At 33.6% G+C, this 21933-nt stretch overlaps 1 protein-coding gene across 1 annotated transcript; it reads right to left on the bottom strand.

Annotated features, from left to right (window-relative positions):
* Positions 1 to 16471: 16471 nt before the first annotated feature.
* Positions 16472 to 20471, bottom strand: LOC131056325 (uncharacterized). The gene is made up of 7 exons (XM_057990674.2): positions 19848 to 20471; positions 18776 to 19539; positions 17664 to 17753; positions 17404 to 17504; positions 17237 to 17283; positions 17061 to 17137; positions 16472 to 16946 (listed from the first exon to the last, which is right to left on the bottom strand). Exons 1-7 carry the CDS (start codon positions 20083 to 20085, stop codon positions 16605 to 16607), a joined length of 1659 nt encoding a protein of 552 aa, XP_057846657.1. The 5' UTR covers positions 20086 to 20471; the 3' UTR covers positions 16472 to 16604.
* Between the last annotated feature and the right edge of the window lie 1462 nt (positions 20472 to 21933).

Genomic DNA, 21933 nt, shown 5'->3' with positions numbered 1-21933 from the left:
AGTCCTAGCATATCTGCATATGTCCATGCAAAGTTGATCTTCTTTTCTAAAAAAAGGTTGCTGAAATCTTTTAACTCTTCTCCCGGTAGTGATTGAGCCAAATGAATGATGTGTGGTGTCTCTTGACTCCCAATGTTCACTAGCTGAGTTGGCTTGATCAATATGGAAGATCTCTCCTGGAACTGACTTGGTAGTATATCAAGTATCTCACCTTTAAGCACCTTAGAGAGGTTTTCACCTTTAGTTACGTCCTTTATTTTCTCTTTTTTAGATTCTGACACTGCCACAATGTGGTTTTCGCCATCAGATCTTTTATTTTTATTTTTCTTATTTTTGTGACTAAGATATTTGATATCTGCTTCAGTCATGTTTTCACTTTGTTCGCTAGTGGAAGAGTACATGGGTTCAACTGCATTGAGATAATAGGCTAATTTATAGTCATTGGCAAAAGTAGGTACATTCAAGGGTTGGTTATAAAGAGTACAATCAATCAGTTCTAGATGCATTAAGGAAAAGGTTGGAACAGGCTCAAGGGAGTTCAGGGTACTATCATCATGGCTTCGGACCGACCAGTCGAGTCCCAAAAGACTACCTTGCATATGTGTCTCGAGACTAGGAAGAGTTACGACATGATTATTGAAATTCATGTTAGTATTTATTGGACCTAACCCAACCGACCTACTTCTAGCGTCGTCACCTACTTCAGAATGGACTACATACCGTGGTGTGACAGTAGATAGTATCTCATCATTCATGATAGAGTAGTCATAATGCGTTGTTGAATAGTTGTTGTTATAAATAGAGCGCCTGTCTGAGTCATCAGAGTCAGGATGAAGTTTCTGACTCATCTTCAAGTGGCTTAGTAAAAATATATATAGTATCAACACCCACATCTTTGATGCTACAAGTTCCTTCATGATTTGGTTCATTGATTGCTTGTATTTGACACACTTGTGGACATGACTTTGATGGTTCTGTTAATCCCTGTCGTCTCTTCCATTCAGCATCCTCTGGACTGATGACTAGCTCTATTTTTGTAGCTTCTAATTCTTCTTTTGTAGTTTTGTACCTGATTTGTCTTACCTCATTAGGGGTAGAGTTAGTAGGTGAAGAAATTGCTTGTGTCCTTTCTTCCTCCATCTGTCGTTCATAGTCTTCTTGTCTTTTTAGTCTGATTTCTTCCATTTCTTTTTGCATTTTTACATGTATTAGCTCTTGTGCATCATCTGTGATAACTTTGGATTCTTCAAGGGTTTTTGTAGTAGATGTATCTGAGAGATGATCAGGACCCCATTCATACTCATTTGAATCATTTTCTAAATCATCTACTTGTTGTCTGCCAGTATATGTGACCAGAATGTTTAGTGGTGCAAATAATTCTCTGATTCTATATACTTTGTCTCTCATATCCTTTGGGACTTCTACTTCCTGTGGTATTATAGCTGATATAACTGGAACTTGATTATCATCTATTTCCTCTCTCTGGGTGGGCAATTCTTGTTGTTCACTATCACATTCCTCCTAAGTTTTTTGAGTATTAATTTCTTGTGTTGTTAAAGGTAGTACCTTCTTCTTGCACTTATGTTGATGGTATTGCGTGTGTTTCTAATATGATGACTTTCTTGGATCATATCCAAGTCCAGCTTTATCATTGGCAGACTTAGTTTGTAACTGAATAGGCTCAACAATACCTTTTTGATGTATGCTAAGAGGACTAGTACCTGAATATCCCATTCATTGGAGCATCTTATAGCCTGGACCATATTGTGCTAGAGAAATCTCACAATATCGTATTTCTTTATTTGCACTGTCTTCTTTGAAAAGTGGCTTGAGAACATCATCCTCTTCTATTTCACTTGCAAGAGAAGTAGAAGACTGTATAAAGACACCATCATAAATAATTTTTGGAGTTGAATTTCGTGGCTTCATAGCCTCTGATGGTTTTCCTGACTGTCTTGGTGATGGAGGAAGAGACATTAGTGAGAGTATAGGCTCTATTTTGTAGACATCTATAATAGTGTTTGCGATTTTCAATTTCTTTTGTAAATATTTTAGCAAAGATTCTGAACTTTCTGTTGTGGAGGCCGCTCTATTATGAGGAACAAAAGCATCAGCACTTTGCGTTAATGCATTGCAGGTATAACTTGTATCGGCAAGAATACTAACTTCAACTCCATTATAAGGAAACTTCAAGCATTGATGATAAGTAGATGGTACTACGTTCATTTCATGAATCCATGGCCTGCCTAGTAAGATGTTGTATGAAAGATGAAGATCTAGGACTTGAAAAATGACATCTCTTTCTACAGGTCCTACCCTTAGAGGTTCTTTCTTCTTTATCATAAGCCTTGATTGTTATTTTCTTTGTTGGATCAATAACATTTGCAGAAAATCCCAGCTGTGTTAGTAGATTATATGTACAAATATTCAACCCAGTGCCTCCATCTATCAAAACATGTTTAACTTGGTATTTATGGATCATGGCTTCAAAGTGTAATGGCTGGTTATGTGGGTGACTCCGTGAGTTATCATCTTCTTCACAGAAAGTGAGATAATGAGGTGAAGTCAGGTGACCCACCATAGATTGAAACTGATCTACGTCTAAATCTTTAGGGACACTGGTGGTAAGTAAAGCCTTGTCCAGGACCTCTCTGTGAGTAGAAGAAATCTTAAGCAGTTCCAAAATGGAGATTTGAGCAATGGTCCTCTTCAATTGTTCGACAATACTATAACTAGGAGAAGGTGATGAAGCTATTTGTTTTGATTTGGCCATGATTGTGTTTGTTTGTCTATTTGGTAGGTTTGACATTGTTTGATCAAAAGTTGAGGAACTAGTTCCTAGGAGAGTAATCTTCCTTTGAATGCGAGTCATGGCATTAGCAGCTTGTGCTTGATTTTGGTGGTCTGGGACTATGATCACATTGCAATATTCAGCTTGAGCAGAGTCAATCATGTGGATCACATTATCATTGTTAGTGCAAGTATAATTGACTCTAGCTCCTCCCTTGGATTTTGAGGAATCTCCTTGTTCGTAAGTGGGTAAGGGATCTTTCAAGGCCTTATGATCAGCATTAGTTGCTTGATTTCCAACAATGATCTTGCCTGCATCGGTGAGATCTTGGATTTCATGTCAGAGTTTCATGCAGTGGTTTATGTTATGTCCCTTTTTCTGATGGTAGTCATAGTATTCGTTTTCTCTCCACCATTCGGGTCTAATTTCTGGGTCATATGGTCTAGAATTGTCTGGTATTGTTATCAAATTATTTGCCAATAAAGTTTTAAAAGCTAATTGTTATGATTCATCTAGAGGAGTAAAATCATGCTTAGGCTTTGAAAGCCAAGGTTTTTCTTTAAACCATTCTCTTGTTTTCTTTGGGGGATTCTCTGTTGTAGTTTCAGCTGCCTTGAGTGCTTGCGTGCCACTGGCCAAGTTAAATATTGTGGATTTTATTTTTGCTTGGATAGTATCTACCACTCCATCATTAACGACATTCTTGTTGCTATCTTTGCCATATTTCTAGTATTTACTCTTTTCTTTAGAACTAGAACCTTGCGATGTTTCTTTCCGAAGTGATATATCCCCCCTTTTGATAAGCACGTCTTCCATTCTGAGGGCGTTATCTACCATTTTTTTAAATGAATGGTGTACTTGCATTTGGACACTGTATTTCAATTCAAGGACTAAGTTGTTGACAAAGATATCCATTTTCTCAAGATCTGGAATAGTCTGTCAATTTCTAGAGAACATCTTTCTCCATCATTGGAGGAAGGTGAGAAAGGGTTCTCCTATCTTTTGTCTAGTATTGCAAAGCTCTATCATAGTGACTAGGTGACGAATGTTGTATGAGTATTGTTGTAAAAATAGTTGGATTAGTTCTTCAAACATTTTTATCCCTTTGGGTAGGCTTGCGAACCATTCCATTGTTTGACCCCCTAAACTCCTTGGGAAAAGGCGCATGAGGTACGTTTGATCATGCATGAACTCCATACAAGAAACACAAAACTCTCTAACATGATCTTGAGGATCTGAGGTACCATCATATTTGTCAAATTTTGGGATCTCAACTTGTGAAGGAAATGGAGACATGTAAAGGTATTTGTCAAATGGGAATGGGCATATTGTGTCCAAAGAATATTGTTTTGGTGTTTTATCTTTGTTTTCTATTCTTGTGACCATAGTTTGTAATGCTTGCATTTGTTTGCTCATTTTTCCCCATGGTGTCTCTTCCTCTTTAGTGACGAGGGCCTCCACATTATAACCAGTAGGTAGTTTGGCGCCTTGCTTTGCTAATTCTAGGAAATAGTCTTCTTTTTCCCTAGCCATGATGACCTTCATCATTTTTTGAAATTGTTTATCATTCTGACATCTATGTACTTCGGCTTCATGAGGTTCAGGAAGCTCAGATTCAGTCGATGAGGAATCACTGTCAATGGCATTGTTGCTAAAGTCATTGTGAGTGTCTCATTCATTAGCTTCTCTTTCTTGTCTTTCCCCAGACATGGTGGGAGATAGGGGCTGACCAAAGATTGGTACGTCGTAAACTAGTATCTATGACGAGGACAGTTTATTGTAAAAGGGGTCTTCCACAAAGAATGGATTGTCTTTTGACATAAAGGGTGTTTCTTTTTCTTTGTCCTTTTTGCTACGAGAATTTTTGGTTTGAACAGGCATTTTGTAACCGACAGGATTGAGAGCCAAATGTGTTGCAGAAGTCATGATCAAATTATAGCTATTAGTTCGGTTAACATAGTGATTGAGAGAAGTAACTTAAGATCTGGTCTGGTTTCAGGAATGATCTATCCAGTGTAAGACGTTATCCAAGTTAACTTAGGTTTGATAAGATGTTTGTTTGAAATAGCTTAAAGATGATCGACAAAATTGTGCAACACAATGGCAGAGGTACACTATCAAGGTTGTTTATGCTCAGGAGGATGATAACCAATTTTTGAGGCTCGCGGTAGACTATTTTGGATAGGTTTGACTATTCTAGACTAGTAAAATCAAAGACCCGTACAACAGAATTTCTAAAGCCATACGACAGTATGATAGGTTTAGGATGATGACAATTCTATTTCATACAAGTTGCTGCCTAGTATCATATGACAAATGGGTAGGTCTTGAATGACAAATAATTCTGTTCAGTTATGTCTCGTACGACACATGATTTAGCTTTGAACAACAGAATGCTAGGTTTCGTACGACAGAGGATTGACCTTAGGACGACAATTTAGTAGACTCGTACGACATAGGATATGGTGCAGGACAACAATTTACTAGACTCGTATGACTGTTCACAGAGTAGAGACTAAAAATTATGAGTTTTCCAATGACTAGGTATGACAACTGAGTATGACTAATTTTGAGATGGACTGATTCTTGACCAGGATAGACTAGTTTTGACATAGACAGAGTTTATCACTGAGTTGTTTGATCTTGTTTTCTTCAGTTTCAGTATTCCAGTTTTAGTTTGAAGGATGAAAACACAGAAAACACACAAGATATATAATAATTCAATCACAGCATGCTAACCCTATGGAAGTTGGCTTAGAGAAGAAAACCTTTGCTTGCTAACTTAGAATCAGAATACGGTCATTGAGTCTCATGCAATGGATTCTCAATGCCATATTAGCTGACTCCAAACACTAATGGGGGCACGATATGGCAAATGTCTTGGGAGAGTTACTATCTCTCTTGCACAAAGATTATCAACCTTTCAGAGGTGAATCGGGTAGCTTCTAATTTTATAGTTCTTAGTCAGGAATTCCTTTTGAAATTATCCCTTGAAGTCACGCAAGCATGATTGAGGCCTATAGCCCGACAAGGTACCAAAACAAGTTGTAGTCACATAAACATGATTGAGACCGTGAGGCCCTACAAAATATTCTATATGAGGGATCTCAAAGAGAAAACTCAAATAATCCCATCCTCTGAGACTTTAATCACCAGAGGCCTATTTATTATAGTGAGTTGGAATGCTCAGGTCCAGCTATACTCACTTGGGTCATTCTCACAGGGTGATTACTTTTCCCACTGTGACAGGCCCGCTAAAGGTACACAAATCTCTAAAGTTAGAAAAAAGCTTCAAGGGTCTAGATCTTTGATTGTCTATAAAAGACAAGAGCATACTCTCCTACCTCTCAGATTTTTCTAAAAACACGAAAGATAGATTTGTTCTTTAACCAGATAGCAATTTAAGTGCCTAAAAATGAATTTAAAGAATACACAATATTTGGTCGATTTTCTCTTTAGGAAACCTTCTAAAACAACGCATCAGTAGTCATGTTGTTTTTATTCTTTGACAGGCATATGTTTGATCGATAAAATTCTTTGTCAAGCATCCTGTAAGAAATTGGTTAGGCTGTGAAAATCTCAGGCAGACAGAAGACAATTCAGGGTCAGCATTAGCATAATCAAAATTTAATTCAAGAAAAACCCTAAAAAGTAATCTATGTTTTTTTTAATCTATCAGAAAATAGAATCGTATGACAATCCTCATAAAACGGAATGACATAACACTTTTATCATATGGGTTAGAAATCAATACAGAACAACAGAAGATAGCATAAGCAGTATGTCGTACGAGTCATAAATCAATATAGAACGACAGAATATAACAAAATCAGTTTGTCATACGAGTCCATATTCTAATTTGTACGACAATTTACAGGATATAATCTTGTTTCGTACGATAAACTGGAGGCATCAATATAATATTGTATGATGCAGTGAAACTGCTCGTATGATATTTCGCAGAGACTATACGGACGAAACCTACAAGATTAAAAAAAATGATTTTGAGGCTAAAAAAAAAGTAATTTTCTACCCCACGGTGGGCGCCAGAAATGTGTGTGTGAAAAATGAACCTATACCTATGTTTGAATACACAACACTTCAATTAAGTCATTAGATGCATGGTTAGTAAATCAATAATTAATGAATAATAAACCATTACAAAGTAATCCATTGCCTTCTAGTAGATGCGAGTTTAGATTGCTCTCAGATTGCTAAGCTATCTAGTGACTAGACAACACCTAAACGAAGGATTTTTAAATCTATATGAGCATGAATTCAAGCTAGATGGATGCAAGATTTAAGCTAGATGAATAAAAGATATGCAAGATTAATCTATCATTATTTAAGCAATATTAAGCTAAATGATTTAAGAAATATGAAATAATTAATATGCAATATCTCAATCCAAATTCTTAATGAACCTAGAGCAAAAACAGCATAATAACAATACATTCTCCAGGATCCAGGATCTTTGAATGGGAGATGAGAGCCTGAATTTATAGAAAATTCAGAAAGAAACCAAAGGCTGAGATCAAATTATGATGAGCGGTCAAGATTTTCCAATGTTGGCATATGGACACACCGGGAAGTAAAACACCGACAGAGCAATTGCAGCATCTCACCGGCACTGTGAAGAGAACTGAAATAGCAATAAAAGATAGAAAAAAGTTTATGGATAGTATAAACTTAATTTTGGGTGATCTTTTTCAGATAATTACTACCCAACTAAAAGGTTGAGGATATGGACCGGTATAACTACAAACTCTACTAACATCTTGACAACCTTTGTCATTGATGCCAAAGGGGGAGTAGTAGGATGAGAAAATTCAAAACACAGGGATAATATGCTTAGGGGGAGCCCTTCATTTTTTTTGGTAAATTTTTGGTCTACACATTTTTGGACACCTTTTTGGAATTTCTCATGAGTGTTGCCATCAATGCCAAAGGGGGAGATTGTTGGCATATGGACACTCCAATGAGACATTGTGTGTGATTGAAGGTTTTGTCATTGATGGCAACCTTGCAATCCTATGGCACCGACAAAACATTCTATTGACAAAGCATTATTCAAGCAAGACAGTGCACCGGCATCAGCAAAACCACTCTACACCGGCACCGGCACAGAGGTTGATAGGATTTTTGATATGCAATATTTTGTTTATTATTGTAAGCCGACTTGAAAAATTGTAAAATGACTCTTGTATATAAAAGAGATCATTGTAGACATTTGTAGGTGTAAGGTAAGCGAGCATAAAGAAAATTATTAGGCAGACCTAATGTGCGAATTATAGGTCAAAGGTATATGTAAAGAATAGAGCAAGAGCTGGTACTAAATCTGGCATTGGAGATGCTAATGTAAAGCAGTACAGATCATTGGATTAGTATAATCCTTATTGTAAGTCAGTGTGACTTGTCACTGAGCAATGTGCTCTAGGCAATTGGCCTTCCTGCATGTGCAAGCCCCTATTGTAAGTAATATTCTCTTATTGTCCAGTAAGTGAATATTGTGGGTCACAAATCCCACCGAGGTTTTTCCCACACCGGGTTTCCTCGTTAAAAATCTTGTGTTATGGTGTTCTTTTCATGTGGATGTTTTTTATTCTATTTATTACATTAATTCTTGCATATCGGTACACTGCTACTTTATGTTCTGTATGTTTTAACTTAAGAAATTCTTACTACCGGTTAGATACTGATTCACCCCCCCCCCCTCAGTAGCTATGGGAACCCTAACATCCAAGAGGAAGCACAATCCAGGTGAATTGATGTGATTGGATGCTTTTCTTAGTTTTAAAGGAAATTCAACAAAAATTAAGATAAAATCATGAAAAAACTGATTTATTCTCTATTTCATTCAATTTTAATATTTAATTGTTTTAATTGCTTTCTTTGAGATTATTTATCAATGTTTAATTTATTTTTTTCAAGATTATCTCCAATTGATTTCTTTTCTCAAATTTTTAATTCTTTTTTGGTCAATTAATTCCTTTTTTGATTTATTTTCTTTTTTGAAAATTTGTGCTCAGAATTTCCAATTCCTCTTTCTTCATTTGTTTCCTTTTTCTAAGATTTATGGCAAATTGATTTATTTAATTAAATATGCTAGGATATTTAATAAAATAAATAAGATAATTGTTTTAAATGATTTAATTAATTAAATAAATATTTAATTAATATTGATTGATTAATTTTGCCATGTGACCTTTGATGATTAAAGAATTAATTATGTGCTCAGGATTTATTTAATTGCCTTTGGTTAGGACCTTGGTAATGTTGTCGAGATTAGGGGCCCATTGTTTAGATGACTATTTTTAGGGTATTACATTACTATCTTTTGGAAGATAAAGAGTAACTATGAATTGAAGTGAATAAGATCTCCTAATCATGAAACTATCCTAAAACCTTTGATTCAAGTGACCAATATCATGGCAAACACAACACACACATTCACTGGCTCAAAACACTGTCATACTAAGAGATATAATCATCAAAGCTCATCACAAACTTATATTTGTACCTATGATTGTCACATATACTTCCACATTACTTTCAATCAATATACTAAAAAATTCACACATCCACACAGATTTATATTAGCATATTCACCGAAACTCTCAAGTAGCTCAACCACAAAAAGAATAAATTTAAATTACACCAAGTCGGCCACCATGAGAAACTACACTAAATTTTTTCTACTTCAAGGGATAAAGGGGACCCAAATACATCACAATATATCTTCCTAAGTTGATTCCAATGAGCCACACACAACAATACATCCTTTAAAGTTGGCATCAAATAAAACCTATAGATAAATATTAAAGCATGTTAGCTAGTCATCTCAAAAAGATTATCTAATAAAAATTAATTAATGTAGATATTCACATGCCATTGTAAGGCCCATAAAAAATACCTTAAGTCATCCTCCAATGCATATACAAATGAAAAGAGCACAAGTCAAATAAGAGGAATCAACTAAGTTGGCTAGAGACTAACACAAATGATGATGCCAAACAACAAAGTAACATAACTTCACTTGTGGAGAAAAAAAACACTTGAATTTTGAACTATAATATTGTACCAACAATATGAACATTTCCTTCAAGCCACAAGATATGAAACAACATTGTAGAGTAGTGTGGAGCATTCTCCTCCCCTAATAGACAACTTCATTGCCAGCAAACTCCAACAACCAACTTCAAGACTTGAACTACTAAGGACCTAAAAACAAATAGTGCAATATCCATAGAGCATGTAGACATTAAATCTAAAACCACAAGCCATCATCTTCAAAAGTGGAGGAATGTAGAGCATTCTCTGATAAAGACTATAAATACTCTTTCATGCATATTGTTGGAAACTTGAGTTATTGTATTGTGTTGTCATTGATGTCAACCTATCCTATGTTATAATTAATGTCACTAGGTGTTGTAAATGGTCTATAAGTGAGTGTTCTATCATTATTGTATGGTTAGGTGAAGATTTTGAGGTGTTTCCAAAAGGCTAGTATAGTAGAAGTTTCAATATGTAGGAAAATATTTATGAGGAAAGAGTTTTTAATGTCTTAGTAGAAGAATTCCTTACATTCCTTAAGTATGTGATAATTATCTATTGTGGCTCTTCTATGTATATTGCACTACTAGATTAGTAAGTCATGTATTGCTCACATGGTAGAGTTGGTCATTGATGTTTCTAACAATGGTTGTCTATCAAAACTAGTCCAAAGAATTCTTGGTGGTTTTTGGACATGTGGATTCAAGTGTTGTGGTTTTGAGGATACGTTCACATGGTTTGTAAAGTATTCCAATTTAGTTTTCAAATGATGATTTGATTGGCAAGTTAAGTTATGATTCTTTGAGTTCTATGTCGTCAACTTGTCTGATTTCTAGTTCATTGTGATGTTGTACACTATTTGGATCTATGAGATTTTTCCAAGATCTAGAGGCAATGGAAAGCACAAATAAGAGAGACAAAATGTATGATAGGAATAAACTGTATTCTATCAAGATGCAAAATATGATCAACTGAATCATTACAAGATGTTCAATGATTGCCTGAGAAAACAATGTAGATGAGCCTTCTTATATAGGCAAGGCTATATGGATATGTAAGCACACAAACATGACATGTGGCTCAATAAGAAATAAGGGTAGGTAGGAAATAGGTGTGGGTAGGTAGGAGAAACAATAAAATATTCCACATGAGGTGGATCACCCACCGAAGGTGGGATTATCACTCCACAATAAGTGGATATGATAAAGTAGTAACAAGATCAACACCATAAAAGGTGGAAATTCTCCTACACACACTATCCCAATGTGACACAAACACCCAAGTGTCTCATACCCAAACTAATATTAAATGCATGTACCTAAGTAAACTTAAGTAAAGTGTAATAATATCCAAGATGAATAATTATTTACACCAACGCCCCCCCTTAAGTGCAACTTAGGGAAATGCACTAAAGTCTACAATGCAACTAAGCAATGCAAGATGGGTCCCGACTACAAGGCCATGTAAGGTACCCATGTACAAATGCAAATGAAATCTCCCATAAATTGAGAAAGAGAGAAAAACCCAATGGAAAAAACCCTCCCCCAAAAGAGAGATGATGAAAGCACACAATGCTTTCAATGATGAATGAGAAGAACAAAAAATATGTCCCCCCCATAAGGGAGAAGAGAGACCATGAAGCCCCCCCTCAATGTCGAATCTCTTCCAAGGATGGTCCAATGATGTTGACCAAAATACTTCCCCATAAGGAAGAAAGAGAGCCTATGCTGCACCAATAATGTCGAAATGTGACAAAACTAGGTACCAATGTCGATGACGATGAATCAATCGCTACAACAAAATGAAGATCAAGCATGGAGACAACCTGCTTTGAGCATCATTTGGATACTTGTAAATAGCACAAATATCGGTACAATCTAAGTCTCACATGAGCCATGCACAAATGTGTACAATCTAAGTCTCACAAGATATTCCTAATCTACGTGTACAAGATGATTCCATCAAATATGTCAACAATGACAAGATAGAAAGAGGTGTGGCACTTTGTGATAGTGCGAGTACAACATTTCTCAAGCAAGAGCATACATCATGATAAAATATTTAAATGTGGAAACATGAAAATGATGCCACCAACAAAGAAGCCATGTAGAATATTGTAGATGAAGATGCCTCCGAATGGAATTTCACCAAGAGATATAAATGAGCAACTGACCCCCATAAAAAGATCATGTTGGCACTTGCAAATAATGGAAAAGTGGACTTCTAATTTCAAATATTAAAACTTCTCAAAATGAGATATAAGAGACTTCAACAAATACTGCTAGTGATCTAAACTGAGATCCAAGCAAAATACAAGTACCAAATAGGCCAAAAATGGCCAAATACTGAAAGCACAATTTCTACTCAAAATCACTACAAACTAATGGCTTATTATGAAAGTAGATGAAAAATTATGCACTTTCAAAAACATGACACTTGAAAACGAGTCCATATGAGCCCAAATGAAGCCTCCAAAGTTGTAAAAATTGGGATTTCATGATTTCCAAAAACCCTATATCCAAAATATAGAAAAATCCTTCACCATCGTATAGATTACAAAATTCTACCCCAAAACAAAAAGAAATTATCGAAAAAAGGAGTCAGGATAAGTGAGATATCACTATTTGAAAATTGCCTCCAAAATTATAATTTCTGGAAAACTTTCATCGTAGTTTCAAACTTCAAATGCCTCTAGATTTGGCCTCCAAAGTCCAATTTGGATGAAACAAAAGGCAAAACTGACTTTCTTGGATCTCCTCAATCTAATGGTGACCTCAAATTTGACCAATCAAACTTCAATAAAAACCTGCATTAGAAAGCTCCAAAAAATACAACCCCAAATAGCATCAAATTTCTCTCAATTGATAAACCAATGACACTCTAATGGCTCTAATACCATGTGATATTTTTCCAAGAAAGCACAAATAAGAGAGATAAAATGTATGATAAGAATAAACTTTATTCTATCAAGATGCAAAATATGATCAATTGGATCATTACAAGATGTTCAATGATTGCCCATGCAAACAATGTAGATGAGCCTACTTATATAGGCAAGGATATATGGATATGTGAGAACACAAACATGACATGTGGCTCAATAATAAATAAGGGTAGGTAGGAAATAGGTGTGGGTAGGTAGGAGAAACAATAAAATGTTCCACATGAGGTGGATCACCCACCGAAGGTGGAATTATCACTCCACAATAAGTGGATATGATAAAGTAGTAACAAGGTCAACACCATAAAAGGTGAAAATTATCCTACACACACTATCCCAATGTGGCACAAACACCCAAATGTCTCATACCCAAACTACTATTAAATGCATGTACCTATGTAAACTTAAGTAAAGTGTAATAATATCCAAGATGAATAATTTTACACCAACAAGATCATATTATTTTGGTATGGGTTTTCTTTGGAGGATGAGTCTAGTTAGTTTTTTGGTTCTTGCCATGGTGTGTGTAGATCTTCATCCTGCAATTTGCATTGGACATTTTTTTTTCAACTAACTAGCTGACATGCTTTAATGTTTATATACACATTTCATTTGATGCTAACTTTGGATGTATTAGCATCTACAATTCATTAGAATCATTGAAAAGGGATATAGGTCTGGGTAGAAAAATTTGTATAATATTATTTACTTTATATAAAGGAGTGTGGATGTACGTGTCATGGTATGGAAGGAGTGTGAATGAACAAACATTAGATATTGGTGGTTTTTAAGAAGATTTGACAGTAAGGTTATGTGAAGGTTAGTTGTGAAGATCTTTGATGCTAATATAATTTGTATAATAGCATTTTGAGATAGAGTTTGAATTCAGATATGTTTGCCATGGGCTTGGTCACTTGACATTATGGTTCGAGGAAAATTTCATGATTAGGATATCTTATTTCTTCTAATTCATCTATTCCTTTCTCTATCAGAAGACAATGTGTCTCTTGGGAACTTTCTGTATCTTTCACAAAGACTATGTTTTAGTTATACAATTAATTTGTATATTGCCCTAAGGTTGTGCACCTTAGTTTTACAAGTCCTCTCAAAAGAGGTAAGTTCTAGAGGCAATATGTCACAAATTTAATTCATATTGTGAGTCTACTTATCATTGTTGTTTTTCTTTGCTTGGGTTTTCCATGTAAATTTGTTGTTCATGTGGTTGTTATGCTTTATGCTTTCACAATTTATTACTATTATGATTATATGGTTGTGATTTAATGTTTGAAGATCAAAAATTATTGTTGACGTCCAAAGTAATTCACCCCCTCCTCTCAATACCGTGGTGTGTTAAGAAATTCATATTAGAGCAAGGTTCCTCTTAAGAAGCTTAACTACTTGAGGAAGATCCAAGATGGCACAAGATACAATTTCAAGACTCCAAAGTTTGATGACACCAATTATTCTTATTAGAGAGAAAAGATGGAATATCATTTGGCAACTATGTTGTTTGAAATTTGGGAAAGCATTAAGAAGGGTTATACTACTTTGTAAAATGGTCATACAACTCTAGATGAAATCAAAGCATATGAGAGTAATACAAAGGCTATAATTCTAATTGTCACTTGCCTGAATTTTTTAATATTTAGCAAATTCATAGGGTTGAAGTCAGCTAAACAAATTTGAGAGAAGTTGAAGTGTGTATTTGAAGGTGGTGAAAAGACAAAGCAAGCTAAGATTACAAATCTAAAGCATGAGTTTGAGAATGTGATAATATCTGATGATAAAAACATTGAAGGCTATATTCATCGAGTGAATGAAATTGTAAATTCTCTTAGAAGTGTTGGTGGAACGATAAAAGAAAGTGAAGGTGTAAGAAAGACAATGACAATATTACCCAAAAGCTATAAACCAAATAAGTATGTCATTTAGGAATGCCAAGAAATGAATTAGACTATGAATCAACTCCTTAGTTCTCTCACTACCTTTGAGATTGTTGAATTGGATGACATCAAAAAGTAAATAAAGGAAGTTGTATTTGAAGCCACAAAGAAGCCTAGAGAACAACTAGAAGAAAATGAAGACTTGGATGAGATTGAAGCAAACTTTGTGAGAATATTTTAGCTTATAATATTGTCACCTTTGATAAAAGTACATACTCACTCAATGTCACCACCAGATATCATAACAACATTTTAAGACTCATCTTTGGTCCTTTACATATCAATTTGACATCATTAACAACAATGAAATCACATTTCTAATAGGCTCAACCAATTGGTTGTGCCATTAGAAGAATACACCAATAATGTAGGGCAATTCTCACCCTTGATTTAGGCTTTAATATCCTATAAGGATGTTGGTATAGACAAACTAGAGTGGAAAGTGATTTTTATTTAGTGGTCAATGCAATAAAGGTATGAGATACATTTAATTGGAAGTTGTGCACCCTAAAGGATAGAGCCATGACACTTTTGAAATTTTCCTAATATTATGTTATCATGCACACATACCAAGAAGAACATGGAGATGTTGATTCAATTGGTAACTTAATGTTAATGAGGTGGAAATAGGCTTTTGATTGGGTTGTACAAAACTCCTCAAAAGATAAGACAAAGAGTACAAAAGAGCAAAGCAAAAAAACCACACAAGGAGGCCAAGACCATAGAACTCTAGCCCCAACAAAATCTTCCCTTTTCCATTTTAATATTTTATATATAAAATAAGAAATTCTATAATAATACTCAAATATCTAAGTTGTTTTCCAATTTAACTATAATATAGAACTTTAAGAATATGTAATATATTAAAGTAGAAAATTTCAAAACCATGACATTAAAGAAGAAAATAAAAAATAAAAAAGTTAGAATCATATTTCAAACATTCAAGAGAATACATTCAATCTTTCAAAATAACCATATTTAAAATTCATAATTAATTTTCAACATTTTAAAAATGATAAATAATGAAATGAATAAATTTCAATTAATAAAAAGAAAACCAATTAATAAATTTTTTTGTAAAATTTTATAACTTATTATAAGAATTATAATTAAAATAAAATAAAATGTGTATGATGAATTAAAAAATGAAAATGTAGTTATTGTAACAAAAAAAATCACATAGTAGCATCACAATTTAAAATTTCAATACCATTAATAAAATGCATGTATGTTTTTATTGTTTAATTTTATTATTTTTTTTCTAATCATTTAAAAAATAGCACATGTTCATTCAAATTATACTAAAAATAAATTTTGGTTGAGAATATCTTACAACATTGGTTATAAACTAAGAAATTCAACTCCATTGAAAATATAACTTCTATATTTGAACTAAGAGATGTTTGTACTTGAATAAGGTCATCGACTATAACCATTTAACATAATATTAATCATTATGACACAATTTCAATATGCTAAATAAAAATATTAGACATTAAATAAATAATTTCACTCTACAAAAAAAAATCAATTAATAAATATCTTTTATAATATATAAATTGAGATAAATATATATAAATAAAATAAAATATATTTACTAAATTAATTAATATACAATTTAAAAAAAAAACTATTATAATAAAAATGATCTCAATAGTATCCATACATGTTTTTTTTCAATCCAAAACAATTCAATACTTCATAAAATGCATGTACAGTGTTCTAAAATACATTCTAGAACCATTTGGCAGAAAAATGGATTGTCAATTCAAATTATATTAGCAGCATAGTACGGTAGTTCATAGAATTACTATTTACAAAATTGTGAATATGATCAAAACATCATGTTTTGAACAAAACAAGATATTTACATCACCTAATCTGCAAAATATTCTAAAGGTAAGACCTCATCAGATCCAAAACTAGGAATAGATTCCAATGCAGAGTATCCTACAATGTCGGTTGTAAAGTAAAAATTCAGCTCCTTTGAAAATAAATCCTCTATATTTTGAGCTATGGATAGACTATTCGTTGTGGTATTGGGAGAGATATTGCCTGAACTTAGATTAGGTGATCTACTACTTACTTCATTTTCTTTTTCACTCCCTGATTGATGAATGCTCCCATCATCCAACAATGTAGAAGATCCATAAACACCACTCTTATCACCTGAGCTTCCAGGTGTTAATTGGCTTGGACTTTTCTTGGCTCTAATTATCTACATGTAAATATATAGTATACACAAATCAATATGATAAAATATATCTCTACACATTTAAATCATAAACTATAACATATAAAAGTACAATATAAGATTCAAAATACAACTCACATAATTGTCATTGACCTCATCTTTGTAGAGCATGACAAAATCTCCAAGCTGAAGACCATGTGTTTTCACAAAATCTCCTGTAATAAAAAATTACATACAAACATATCAAAAGATTCATTAAGAATATATAAAGGACTTCTAATTATTATAATAAAAACTTAGATGTGAAGATTAACCTGTATTTTCCATGACATACATCCGACTCTTGTTGTTTGGCCAAAACCTGTAAGTCATAAAATAAGCATATACCTTGTATATTCTAGAAATATAAGTCAAAAAATTACATTTTTGTCTCAGTATGTCTGAAGATAAATCAATTCAACTTAAAAGATTAGTAGCTCGCCTGTATTTGAAGTTCCACTTTTTAGACAGATGCATATCCTCCATGCATATTTGGATTCCCTCTCTTGCTGTTAAAGTTGGTAGATTTGCCTCTGCTTCTTTCTACAGAGTGTATTTTAATAAAATTACAGAGATGTTCTTCTAATAAAATTGAATTCCGATTTTCTCAAACTATTTGATCATTTAAAAAATTATATACTACCTTCTGATATATAAAAATTGAAAAAATTAGAGATACACTGATTTAATGTTGGTTCTAACCTTAGGAAGAACAATTCTTCCCAGAGACCCTACATCACTGTTTCGTAACTCCTTCTGTAAAAGAAACTTCAGATTCTTGTTTTCATGCTCCTGAAAGAAATTGAAACAGTGATGAAATTATGCAAACAATAAAGCATTAAGTAAAGAAAATCGAATAAAAGTATTTTCATGATATAAGCTGCAGTTTCCAATGTATGCTCTTGTTTCAAATGTTCACTGCTAAGTTCCTGCTCTGTACAATACAATCACAACAGAATATCTGCCACTATAAACATATTTCTGCCACAACTAATCTTATCAGGAACTCCAAGTTCCCATTGAGTTAGTGGATTCTGTCAAGAAGTTGCAGAGGCATACTAGTTATGGTGGTATTCTTTTAGAGGAAGTAAAGCTAATTTAAGGAGCCGTGGGTTCACTTTTTAGCTCAACTTTGGCTATAAATCAGGTCCCATTTAATGTAGATTGGGATCTAGGAAGGTTTGCCGGAATAGAGACTATGGTGTATAAACTAAAACCGATAGAATTTCTACAAATTGGGACTTTGTAATTCATGAAGATAAAAGGAAGAGTTCTTGGTTCAATAGTTTGTACTTTTTGTATTCATATTAAGCAATCCATCATTCAGATGAGTAATTCAAAACTGTACTGGTGTGAAAATCCATACAATTGAATTCAAAAACCCTTCACTGTTAACTTAAGCATTAAGTTTAAAGAAAGAAAAAACAAATTTGATTAAACTCAAATCAGACATATTGAATTTGCATCAACACCAATGACATATTTTAATGTGCTAAGAGCTATGACAAAACTAGTAATGTGTATTTCATATGTTCAATGCAAGGGCATACCTGTATCTAACATGTGAAATTCCATTGCCCCAAGGGTGTGATTTTTAGTATTGAGCTGATGAGATTTAAGAGCTTAAACTCTTAGGGTGACTGATTGCAAGTGTTCTAGGTGACCAAGGGGTTAAACATAAACAGCTCTAAATGATATTAATGCTGGAAAAAGAAAATAGAATATCTACCATTATAAACATATTTCATCTTTGCCTAAAATCAATAAACTTTCCAATGTGATCTTAAAAAGGCACAAATGAAACAGCTACTAACCTTCTCCTTCTCCTTGTGAACTGGGTCTTCAATGGCTGGACGATCAAGAGCTCTTTGCCTTTTGAAAGATCTGTCCGAACCAGATCCATCAGCTACAGACCCATTCTTGGCAACACCACTGTCCAGGGTATTTGATGCCACTAAAAGTGGAGAAATAGGAGCCTGAGCAGTTTCAAGGCCAAGATTTCTACTTTCCAAAAAGGAATGGCTTGAGCTGGAACCACTATATTTCCTAACCCTAGTCACATTTCTTCTCTTCTTAACGGTTCTAGTGCTTCCAGAAAAGTGATCAAAAGTCAAAAAACTCAAAGAATTATCATTAGATTTCACATTTGCAACAATGTTGAAATCTTCCTCAGCATTGACTTGATAGCGAGCAGGAGCACTATCTTTAACTGGGGCCATATGGGTATTAAAGACATTAGGATTGAAGGAGCTCCTGGCATTCCAGTTCCAATTCCAATTGGAGTTTAACAGATTGTTTTCCGTACAAAGACGACTGTTACCAGTGCTAGGCTTGCAAGCTATCATGGGCTGGTATGATGATGGCTCCACCTGGATTTTCTTCATTATTTTGGTTGAAAAGCTAGACTCAATACAAAGATCACCTCCAATGTTCAGATAAACACTTCTCTCCATTTCTGACGCTGTACCCAACAAAGAGTCTATATTCATGACACCGCTGATACTATTATTAGTATCCATACTGGTGATGTGCTGGCCCATAACTGTCGGCGTATTCATCTGGCTTCCATAACCAAAACCTGCAACGAAGCATTTCAGTCTTATCACTTATTGAAAACTTCAAACTAGGATATTCCTTAAAACCCTAAATCGCTATGTTGTTATTTTGCCCATCCAGACAGATGGGCATTTTGCGAAAAGTAAGGCGAAGAAGCTATCATCATTTCTAAATGCTGTTTCGGAAACCCACTGAAATAATCTTATCTTTCTTGGACTAATCCACAGGAAAAAAACTTTTCTTTCAAATGCCCTAATCTTGCTCTAATAACATTACAACAACATACCCAGTTAACAGACTAGCATTTCTAAGAAAATAAGGTCAGACTACCTGAACTTGAATCTGATGGGGATCTCAGAGGCATTTTTTTCTTCTCAATGCAACCACCAGCCTTTTGGCCATCACTGCGAGAAACAACACCTGGATCATAACCACTGTTAGTGAGTTCCATATGGCTCAGGTCAACAATGGGTTGGTCTTTCAGCCACCCAAAAATATCCCTATGTGGGTCTGCGTCCTTTTCTTCTTTAATCTTAATCTCTTCCTGTAGTTCACACATCTCACACATCTGCCATGAAGAAAAAGAACTTGAATTCTTGAATCCCGCTTCTACCTTACCCCAAAAACCCAAAACATTTCAAGAGAGAGCCAAAAGCTTTTTTTCTTGCTAACTTAAAAAACCAAAAACAGATCCTAAATTTTCGGAAAGGAGGAAAGCTGTATTTTCAGTTATCTCTCCGTGCTCTTATCGAGCCTTGATGATTTATTCTAGGTTAAGAAAATCAAATCCTATTTTTGCGCAGTCAGCGGATTTAAAGCAGTTGACAGAGAGAGTGGGGGAGAGTGAACGCGCGGGGAAAGTGCGCGTAGGAAAATAAGGGAAAAGACTCTGCACGACTTCTCACCGTAGGACTGGCGGTGCCTTGGAGAAACGCGTACGTTTTTTCGTCCATCGTGGGTTTACAACCCGTAAAGGATTTTTATTTTCCACTGTTGCATCATAATCTTTAATATTAGCCTTCGAAGGATTCATAAACTAGATTAAGCCCTTTAATCCTAAACTAGTAAGTGAAGTATTCAAGTTCCCAAAAAAGCAACTTATAATCAACACATAACTTATTATGATTCTTATATTAATTAGTATTAATTTTCCATATTCTATTAGATTAACAGCTTCTTGTGGAAGTTGTATGTGGAGGTTGCACTCAGTGATCCATTAATGAGAGAGAGTAAGAAAACCTAAAATTATTGATGGACCATTAAGTGTGATTGGAAAAAAAAAAAAGCTCATATATGTAATTTAATATTAATATTAAATAAAACAACATTTAAACCAAAGACACTACAAAATACAAAGAAAAGCAACATAAAGAGAACCAAATGTAAATAATTGTATTGAGATGATGAGGTGAGCTAATTACAATTAAATGCAATATACAAATTATTAAATATTATGTGGGCCATTTAAGTAAGCTTAAGTTTATTGGGCAAAATAAAACCACTTTCACACTAGTACCTCTATCTAAGATATCACTTTATAATTCAACATAACAATTTTTTAAAAACTAGTAGGATTAATCTTAGAGAGATTCATAAATTAGTAGACTCTAATAGCTCTCTTAAAGCACTCACCTTCCAATCAAAACTTAACCATTTTATTTAATCAAACTATGAGACGAATTTTCCAAAATTAATTCTAAAATAACACATTAATTACTTTGTGACCATTTAATATAAAAAAATAATTTAAAATAATTTAATATTAATTTGGATAATTTATAAAAATTTAAATATCATTATTCTTATTAAAAAAAGCATAATTTGAATTGAAAAAGTTGAAAAAAACCAAAAAAAACCAAAAAAATCTAATCTAGGATCTATTATGTGTAATAATTATCTATTCTTAAGAAAAAAAAATATAATTTGAAAAAGTTGAGAGAAAAAAAGAAAACCTTTTAGGGAAAAGATAAATTATTCTATTTGGTCTAGGATCTATTCTATGTAATAATTATCTTATATATTAAGTTTAGAAGTAGATAAAATTAGAATAGGATGAATCATCATAATATAGTTAGGAATAATTATATAATAGTTTAATAACTCTAAATTTGTGTGAGGTAGTATTATTATTAGTTCTTAAGGTAGACTATTGCATTCATAAGTTCAATTTTTCAATTACTTGAACCAATTAACATCAAGAATTAAATTTTTTGAGAAAAATATTATAGTCCATATTTATTTCATATTTTACATATCTAAAAAATATCATTTCTCTCTATTTCTATTGGTTCATATTGAAAATAGTAGGTAGAAAATTCATTTTTCTTTAGAATAAAATAATAATTTTATAATAGACTAAAGATTAAAAATTTATTTTATGCTTTCTACCTTAAAATTTCTTTGGTATAAAATAATA

Source organism: Cryptomeria japonica, chromosome 7, assembly GCF_030272615.1.
Source record: "Cryptomeria japonica chromosome 7, Sugi_1.0, whole genome shotgun sequence".
NCBI lineage: Eukaryota > Viridiplantae > Streptophyta > Pinopsida > Cupressales > Cupressaceae > Cryptomeria > Cryptomeria japonica.
The sequence above is the reverse complement of the archived record's forward strand: the minus strand, read 5'-3'. Positions and strand labels throughout refer to the sequence as shown.

Coding starts and splice junctions, on each gene's coding strand:
- LOC131056325 (XM_057990674.2), bottom strand. CDS start 20,085: ATGTGTGAGATGTGTGAACTACAGGAAGAGATTAAGATTAAAGAAGAA. Junction 17,754..18,775: donor TTCACAAGGAGAAGGAGAAG/GTTAGTAGCTGT, acceptor AATTTCTTTCAG/GAGCATGAAAACAAGAATCT. Junction 16,947..17,060: donor ATGAGGTCAATGACAATTAT/GTGAGTTGTATT, acceptor ATTTACATGTAG/ATAATTAGAGCCAAGAAAAG.